The sequence below is a fragment of the Crocuta crocuta genome, unplaced genomic scaffold, assembly GCF_008692635.1.
Source record: "Crocuta crocuta isolate KB4526 unplaced genomic scaffold, BGI_CrCroc_1.0 scaffold32, whole genome shotgun sequence".
In the NCBI taxonomy this organism is placed as follows: Eukaryota; Metazoa; Chordata; class Mammalia; order Carnivora; family Hyaenidae; genus Crocuta; species Crocuta crocuta.
The window spans coordinates 890709-900151 of NW_027529424.1; the positions used below are offsets into that span (position 1 = coordinate 890709).

The following is a 9443-nucleotide window of genomic DNA, read 5'->3' on the forward strand; positions in this document are numbered from 1 at the left end:
AAGTTTATCAACCCTGATTTCCACTGAAGAGCTGAAAAGCCACTTTGTGCACATCCACAGCTATGGCAGCCCCGAGACCACCGCTAGAGGGCGCCCGGGGCCCCACAGCAGCGCCTGAGCACAGGGATGGGTACCTTTGTGAAGAGTGAGATGATTCAGACCCAACTGCATTACCATTCTTCCTTAAGGAGAGTGGCTTTGGAAGCAAAACTGAACTGATTCACTGAAACACTACACTAAGAATTAAGTAAACGGGATTTTTAAAAAATTTAAAAAAATTTCCCCGTTTATTCTCCAGAGAGAGAATGTAAACAGGGAAGGGAAAGGGAGACACAGTATCCCAAGCAGGCTCCAGGGGCTGAGCTGTCAGCACAGAGCCCAACGTGGGGCTCAAACTCACAAACCTCGAGATCATGACCGGAGTCTAAGTCGGACGCTTAACCGACTGAGCCACCCAGGCGCCCCAAGTAAATGGAATTTAACTTAATCTGGCATCAAGGCTCTAGCTGGGAATTATATTCCACTCATTTTTATGGCACAGTCTTAGATGAAGTAGGTTTTCAAATAATTGAAGAATTGCCAAATTTTATCACCAGCTCACTTCATGATGAGACTCCGGCACTTTTCCTTTGTTTACATAATTCCAGTTGTTGGAAANCGAACCCACGAACCGCGAGATCATGACCTAAGCGAAAGTCGGACGCTTAACCGACTAAGCCACCCAGGCGCCCCTTACTGTCATTTTTTAAATGCAGTAGTTAATAAATGTCACATTTCCCTCTTAATAGTTTAGGCAGATTCCAGTGAATGTTTCAAAATTGAAAATTAGTAAAATCATTTGTGTTTATAAAGTTATCAGGACTAAATTTTTTTTAATGTTTATTTTTGAGAGAGAGAGAGTGTGAACGGGCAGAGAGGGAGGACAGAGGATCCCAAGGCGGCTCCACACTGACAGCAGAGAACCCGACACAGGGCTTGAACACATGAACCATGAGATCATGACCTGAGCTGACGTCTGACGCTTAAGCAACTGAACCACCCAGGCAGGCGCCCCATCGGTTTACTTTTTAATTCTCTTCCTGCCTTATTTCAGCTAATTACCGGCCTACTTTTTACCCACATTACATTTCCAAGAAAGTAAGTTAACCACGTAAATAAAGGGGTGAGTTTCAGCCATTCACAATACTGTGCCTGGCTTTTTCTATAAACAGTAAGCCTTTCTCCCAAGCTCATGCATTGCCTACCTACAAAGTTAAGTCAACAGGAAGTTAAAAAAAAAATTTTTTTTAGTATCTTTCTTTTCAAGCTGATGACGCATCTGCATCCGGCACCCCGGTTTCACCGGCACCACTAACCAGAACCTCTTTACTGTGGCACCTTTTCCAAGTTTGACAGGAAGATGTCAAGTGTTGCGGGACGCAAATTTTCTTTCTTACAAGCACTGGTACCAGCCTTTTAGAAGGCGAATTTATACAGGCATGGACATTAGTTGCAATAAACTTTTGCTATGATATTCATACTTCTGAATATTTTCTGCACTGTTTTTAAGCGTCAGCCCATCCAGCTCTACAGAGTCTTACAACACATATGAAATGGATGTTGCTAAAAGTATTCCAGGATATACATAAAAATTAACGCATTTTATTAGTTCCAAGGCTTCTTTGTAAAGTGTCATCTTACAACTGTACAGAATGACAAGTTTATACACGATTACTTTGAAGTCGTTTTTTTACCTTTGGGTGGCTTCCTTATCTTATTGGGGTTTGGAATCAGTTTCTTTATTTTAAGGGGTTGTAACACCACAGCCTGCTGACCTTCAACGAGCTTTCTTTTATGTTTAGAGAGGTCTTCAAAGGACGTTTCCAAAACCTCTCTGTCTAGGCTTTCCAAGGACGCAGTGTCTAAATTTTCCCCCGAGTCCTCAGGTCTGCCTTGAAGCCAGGGCACGTGTAAGCTGGGTACTCGGGGAATTATGGCTCTGACTTCAGCAACAAAGGCCGTGGTGGTCTTTCTGAACCCCAAGGCCAGGACACACTTTAAGCCAATGACCGGTGCGAGCCTCTCACTGAGCCGGGGAACCTGACAAGCGGGGACAGATCGGCTCAGACTTAACTGAATCAGGTGCGAGGTGATGCGGGCGGGCTTGGCCGACTTGCACACCAGCACCAGCTGCAGCCCGTCCCTTTCCAGAGCTCGGGTGACCTCGTTAACGCCAATGGCGAGCTGCTTCCTGACGTCAGGAGGGGTCCACCCCGACCCCTGCTCACTACCTTCTGGTGGTTTCTCCTTCGGGTCCTCGCTATTCTCAACCTCTGTGCTATGCTGGTCTGGGCTTTGTTTTTTTAAAAACTGCTTTTTCTTTTTCTTCTCCTCAATCTTCCGAAGCCCAAGAGACTGAAACCTGTCTTCAAGCGTCTGTAGTATGAAGTGCATGTCTTCTCTGTCTAGAGCGCTCCAACAGATGGTATAAGGGTTGGTCAGCGAGGTCTTCACAGTTAAAGGCCTCGTCCTCCGAACAGAGCCCCTCCCCGGTGCTTGAGGAGCCGCAGCCATTCGGAAAATCCCTCGGGGAGAAGCAAATGACAAAGGAAAACTCGTGTTACTAGCGGTGCATGTCACAAGACTACCTTGTCTGTACTCCTGATTCTCGATGGGCCGTAGCAAGCCTCATTCTACAGAACTCTCCAAGTGACCATATACCGGGCCCCTTTTACAACTAAGGCATTTCTTTTCCCCATTTTTTCATGATTATGTCTTTCCTCATATACAGGCAACATACACATGTTTTTGCATTACTGCAATCACCATGAAATTCTATTTATTTCCTTTATTAAAAACGTTCCATGTTTCTACCTGTTCATGATTATTCCTTTAGTGACTGTGTGGTATTAATCTTACAATTCTGCTGACGTTTTCTGAGACGCTGTCCAGTTAGGCTTCCATTCAACAAAACTCCCCCCACCCCCCAGCCCCTCCAGTGAGCAGGTGGTGTTCCAGTCCCTGGGGTTCAGCAGGGCGCCAAGTCCACGTGCACAGAGCTCACCGGGAGGGCCCAGAAGCCTCCGCCATTCATGACTACCAGCCAGGTGTGAGTTTTAAGAACTGCAATAGTGATCTATGCACACGATTAAAAATTCAAATGAGATTTTCGTTCTGTGCGCTTTGTAAGCCGCCCTCCCTCCCTCCCCAGACCCTAAGCTGCTTGTGTGTCCTTCCCTGAACATCTCGTACAGACTCCGCGGATGTCCCCCTTCCTGGTTCTCCCAAGCGGACTGCTGCTCTGGCTGGCAGTCTATTGAAAACCACGGGGATTTTGTAATGAAACTTAAAAGTACTAATCCGCTAAAGAAAAACAGGAAGCCTCCTCCTTGGGAAAATGTTGTAAGCGCTGATGTGGGGAGCACGTCCCGGTCCTTCCCAGAGCAAGTGCATTTCTCTTCCCTCGCTTTTAGGCTTCACTTCTTCCCGGGGCTCAGCTAAGAACCATGGTGACCTGCGTGGCAGAACTGAAGGAGGTTACACAAGCCAGCCCCCGACAAGTCTGGCATCCGGAAAGGTCCCTATTTTCAGGTAACCAGATGTTCTCCTTCCCAGACAGCCCCTCGGTCCGGGTCCAGATCATGTATCCCACCGAGGCCTGCCTTCCCCAAAATGCCCCCTGCACAATTAAGAATTAAGTTCTCTCCAGTTAAACTTCCCCTCACCCAGGCTGGCTGCTACTGATGGTGGAGTGTGTCAGAACTGAGAAGGCACCTTCTCCGTGTGCTACTGGATTCTCACAAAACTCCTATATGATTACCCAACGTGTGGGTAAGAAAACAGCCTTGGCTTTAAGTGCCTCGCCCAAAGGTTTTCCGGGCCCCCATTTTATGCTCTTCAATCCTGGCTGCACCTCAAACATAACCCTTTGCCTTTTAAAACATACAGATGGTTTGGTCCTTATACCGAGCGTGCTGAACCGGGATTCCTGGGACTGGGAGCCGGGCACCTGTACTTGTAAAAAGCTGCTACGGAACCGGGTCACGAGCTGCTGGCGCAGGGCTGTGTTACACTGGACGGCCTTTGGAAATGGCCTCCTGACCTCCACTGCTCTCCACGGCTCCTCCTGAGTCACCTCCTAACCGAAATCCAAAATTCAGCTCCTTTGGGCAAGGTGAGGCCCCGTTCGTGCCAGTGCTGCCGGCGCCTCGGTGCCCGCGGCAGAAGCCGTTCCTTCACGCAGCCCCTCCGCACCGCACCGCCCTCCTCGTCCTGCATTCTCCCCGCGGTCCCCTCAAGCTCTGCGAATCGGGAAGTGGGGACCGGGCGAGGCGGGCGTCACCTTGAAGTGGCCAGGAAGACGCACAAGCAAGACAGATCTGATCTAACAGAGCTCTTGCCAAACTGCCAGTCCATCCGCGGGCCTCAGTATTCGAACAGCATGGAATACTTAAATCCTTCAGTAGATACTTACAGTTGTGTGCCCGGGAGGGGAGGGCAGGGCAGGCGTGAACCCGTCTTCAGAACGTAGCCGGGAAGACGAGAGCCAAGTAGTTCCGTCAAGCAGTCTTACGTCACACAATCCAGAAAACAAAGCAGTGACTGATGAGAAGCAACCGTTTCGGATGAGAAACACAGGACGGCCTTGCCGAGGTGCCTTTTGCACTATGTCTTAGAGGCATCCATGACCTAGAAGATCAAGTGCAAACCCTTTAAGGTGACACCCAAGGCCCTCCCCACTCTGGCCCCAGTCTCCCCACCAGCCTCTTTCACCTACGAGCCCCACCACGCACCATCACAGCCGGCCGCGGAACCACTGACTATTGAACGAGGCCACCAGTTTCTCAGCTGCACACCTTCGTGCACACTATTCCCTCTGCCTGCAATACTCCCACCTTCGGCCCCACTACCACCGTTCTTTCCTCGAGTCTTTCTGGATTATCCACAGCGCACGGGGCCATAAAGTATCAAGTAGAAACCGTTACTGACCTCACTGAACTTAGAATCCGTGAAAAAGCCATACCAGCAGGTAATAAAATAAGAACCTGTGCACACTGAAATCCAGGAACTACAGGATACTAAGGAAACAGCAGAAGCCTGGCTTCCTTGAGGGGGTCAGCAAGGAGGTCCCTGAGAAAGTGAGCTTTTAACCTACATCTGAAGAATACCTGCCAAAGGAAGTAGGAAGTTCCAAGGGGACACATTCACGGAAAAGAAGTAAGTTCAGTGTCGCTGGGGCAGAGCTGCTAGAGATGGTGAGGTAACAGCAAAAGTCGGCAAAGACCGGTGGGTGAAAGTCCTTGCAAGCCTTGTCATGGGAAGCGACCGTAACGTTTAGAGCAGAAGAGTGGCGTTATTAGAAAAGCAACGCAGCAGGGGCGCCTGGGTGGCTTAGTCGGTTAAGCGTCCGACTTCCGCTTAGGTCATGATCTCGCGGTTCGTGGGTTCGAGCCCTGCGTCGGGCTCTGTGCTGACTGCCAGCTCAGAGCCTGGAGCCTGTTTCAGAGTCTGTGACTCCCTCTCTCTCTGGCCCTCCCCTGCTCACGCTGTCTCTCTCTCTCTCTCTCTCCTAGAAATAAATAAAAAAACATTAAAAAAAAAAACAAAAAAAAAAAACAGAAAAGCAACGCAGCCAGATCTCCACGGATCCCCGGCCGGGTGGAGGCCTCTGCCAAGAGTGGAACGGGCAAAGGGGTTCTCAGAGGAGACCTGACGGTGGCCTGCACTGGAGTCGCCGCGGAGGGGAAGGCACTGAGACGCATCCTAGATGAAACTGTTAGGAGCTAGAATCCACCCGGCTTAGTGTCATCAACCCGGAGAGAAGCAGAGGAAGGACTCCGAAATGCCTTCTGGCCTCCAGATCCGGTAGCAGAGGGGAGGTCAGCCCCAGTTCCGGGGGCTGCATTCCTGTCCCAGAGCCACCCCCCTCCCTGTGCACGCCGCCCCCGTATCTAGTACCGTCCTTCCTCAGGACTTGGCCTACGCAACCGTGGTTACCCTGAGGTCCGTCCCCGCTTCTCGGCCGCGGAGCACTGAAGGACCAGGGGGGGCTTTGTCTTCCTATCTCTCGTACCTACAGACGCTCAACTCAAGGACAGAGGGGAGGAAGCCAGCGGCGGGAGGCAGGAAAGTACGCCGGTCCGGGNCGCCGCGTCCCAGGCCGGATCCCACGCGGCGCGACCCCCCAGTCCCTCTGCATACCCCTTGCCGGACCGCGACAGCACCGCCTCCACGTGCGTCGCGACGCGCGTGCGCAGAGCCCTCGCCCTACCTGGCCCCGCCTTCCAAACGCTCTGGGAGCTTCACATCTCATCATCCCGCCTTGTCGCTCACCGTGGGGAGAGTCAGCCCACAGCGTCGCGAGGCCGGAACTACAAAGAGCCTGAGTTTGGGAGCGTAGCTGGGAAGCTCAGGACAGTGTCCTATAGCGGCAGTGCGCAGGCGCAATGTCTGTCTCGCGAGACCTCAACGTTGCCGTGGTAACCCGCCGCTCACCGTCCGCGAGGCTAGGTCTGGGGGCTCTCCGATCTTCGGTAGTAGTCGCCCGAAGGCTGGTTTTCTCACTCGTCGCCCACGCCCTCTTAACCCAGTTTCTACCTTTCAGAGCCTGGCGGTGTTGGCTGTGCCTCTCTTCTCGCTTTTCTGTATTTGGCTCCCCTAAGGGGACGCAAAACCCTGGTCCTTCTCCTAGAGTCCCCATCTCTGTCGCATCCCCAGTACCGGGAAAATTCAAGATAAACGGGGTATGAGGGATGGTTTGCGATTTTAGAAAAAGAAAAGAGTGCTTACCGGCCACAGTGTAGGCAATCTTGAGCCCCCTGAGAGAAAAGTGTCAAGACGTCTTTGCGTTCTGCGACAGCGGCTCCGAAAAGTCCTCCAAACGTCTGCTGTAGCTCCCCGACCCGGGGAAACTAACGGTTCTGAATGGAGTCGCTAGGAAGGCGGAGACAACTGCAAAACAGCCGAAGGACATTTGCAAGGTCAGGCGTCTGAATCTGTTGATTTACCTGTGCCGAGAACTTAGAAGAAAGTAGGTTGCTTCTCTTAGAAGAAGAAAGAGAAAACTAAGGAGCCTGCTCCCTCCCCACCCCATTCCTTTCTCTTTTCCAGCTCAATTTAGCTCCCCCCTTACTTTTCCTCTTTCAGTCTTTCTCAAAATTTTTCTCAGTCACGGTCTCTTCGCTGCTCGTTTTATTTTCCATTTTTTTGGATCTATTTCCTACATTTTCAGTTTTAATCACCTGCATAGTACCTAACTGGCCATAAAGTAAACAAAACAAACAGTGTTCCCTTGGGTCAAAGTTTATTGCAGGTGACACAGGGTTAAAGTGCAATGTGATTTTTTTAAAAAATCATAATTAAACAGATTAAAAAGAATGAAGTTACAATGAGTTTGAGTGTAACAACAGGCTTTTGTTTCATAAAATGAATCTGAGTGGTTCACGATGAACTGCAAACATCCAGTTTTAAAGTAGTCTCAGATCTCTAGCTTTTAAGCTGTAAGAGAAATGCAGACGCACATACCTAATTGAAATGCTAGAGTAATGGGAAGGAAATGTGCATAAATTTTTGTCCCCCTAAGGTTCCAGATTGTATAGATAGATTTGTAGCATCTTCTCCGTTTGCATTCGCTCCATGAGGATTACCTACCACTTACCACCCCCCGCCCCCATGACTCTGGAGGCACGCTGTCTGGACTGAAATCCTAACTTCATCCCTGACCAGGCATCTGACTCCTAAAGCAAGCTAATTAACCCTCTCCATGAAGTGATAAAAATAGTACCAGGGGCGCTTATTAGAAGAGATCATCTCTGTAAGGTGATTAGCACAGTCCCTGGCACGTAGAAAGTGCTGGATAAGTGTAACTGTGATGAATATAGGGACAATCTGATTTAAGAGTTAATAAAACTTAACAGTAGCCTCTATGACTTTAGTGTTTGTGTTTTATGTTGAGACTACCAGTATAACTTCCACAAGAATTTTGGTAAAATGAATGACTGCACTTCAAAGAATTTCTCTCAGTTGGATCACACAAACATTGCAAGAAAAAAACCCAAACGCTTCTCCCATGACCCAATTACTTCAACACACATTTCCTTTCAGTGTCTCTTTCTAAGTTGTTTCACATTTCTGCATGCATTCAAATTGTGAAATAATACAGATTATATTTTGTATTCTGACTTTCTTTCCATAAAACATTTTTTAATGGTTTTCACATAGTCTTCAAATTATCACTTTAACTCATGTGGCGTATGTGTATATATATGAACATATGTATATATAACCTTTTTTTTAATGTTTATTTTTGGGAGACAGAGCATGAGTGGGGGAGGGGCAGAGAGGGAGACAAGCAGACACAGAAACAGACTCCAGGCTCTGAGCTATCAGCATAGAGCCTGTCACAGAGCTCAAACCCACAAACTGTGTGAGATCATGACCTGAGCCTAAGTCAGATGCTTAACGGACTGAGCCATCCAGGTGCCCCTGTATATATAACCTTTTAACGACAGCTGTTACAGTTATTTTGGCCTGTAAAACCTCAATTTGGTCTTTGAATAATACGGTTTACTTTTTACATTAATTCCAGAATTGGACTAGTGGTAAATTTATATGCCTGTCATGATGTAAGAGTGGTTTAAGGGACTTGGTGATAAGTCATGTCATTAGCCCTCTGTGTAGGCAGTGTAAACCTGAGGCATTTCACGTTTCAAGCCATTAAGCAATCTCTAAGCAACAGAGTGGTGACAGTGCCAATATGCATCGATTAAGCCGGTAAGGAGAAAAAGAATCTAATTGGATTTAGACCATTTATTATACCTCTAAGACAGTAAAAGCAAGATCAGCATATCAGTTCCCTGCATCCCTAGGCCCAGGAGACAACATCCCTAGGCCCAGAGATCAATAACTATAGGTGTCACGAGTGATGGGTCACTCTGCAGTGACATGCCAACTTTAAACTTCAGCTGAGCAGTTTCACAGACTTACACAGAAACCTGAAGCTGTATATACCGTAAGCAGAGGGGGCGGGAGGCAAGGTGAAAAGCATTAGTCTCCATTAAAACTAGACAAATGGAAGAGAAACGCCTTTTTTAAAAATTTTTTTTAAATGTTTACTTATTTTTGAGAGAAAAAGAGAGAGGGAGAACAAGTGGGGGACGGTCAGAGAGAGAGGGAGACACAGAATCCGAAGCAGGCTCCAGGCTCTGAGCTGTCAGCACAGAGCCTGATGCGGGGCTCAAACGCACAATCTGTGAGATCATGACCTGAGCTGAAGTCAAATATTTAACCAACTGAGCCACCCAGGCGCCCCAAAGAGAAGCACCTTTGTGGGAGTCTTCCACAAGATAGGGACCCTCGCTCCGGAAGAAATCTCAGGCATTCTGCCAATTCAGTCAGGCCTCACCTACATGGCTAGATGGAGACAAGCAAGGTCATCAGGGGAACTTGGCAGAGAGCTATCCTAT

The 9443-nt window shown here is 48.7% G+C and overlaps 1 protein-coding gene across 7 annotated transcripts; it reads right to left on the minus strand.

Annotated features, from left to right (window-relative positions):
• Positions 1-1625: 1625 nt before the first annotated feature.
• RPP38 (ribonuclease P/MRP subunit p38) lies at positions 1626-6418 on the minus strand. Of its 7 annotated transcripts, none has more exons than XM_077758438.1 (4): positions 6313-6418; positions 5148-5548; positions 4454-4668; positions 1626-2564 (listed from the first exon to the last, which is right to left on the minus strand). In XM_077758438.1, the coding sequence occupies exon 4, from the start codon at positions 2551-2553 to the stop codon at positions 1711-1713; it is 843 nt and encodes a 280-aa protein (XP_077614564.1). In that variant the 5' UTR covers positions 2554-2564; positions 4454-4668; positions 5148-5548; positions 6313-6418; the 3' UTR covers positions 1626-1710. The 7 variants fall into 7 exon arrangements, with proteins under 7 accessions (XP_077614564.1, XP_077614562.1, XP_077614563.1 ...); XM_077758436.1 differs by having other exon boundaries at positions 6251-6318; XM_077758437.1 differs by lacking the exon at positions 6313-6418 and adding an exon at positions 6181-6197.
• Between the last annotated feature and the right edge of the window lie 3025 nt (positions 6419-9443).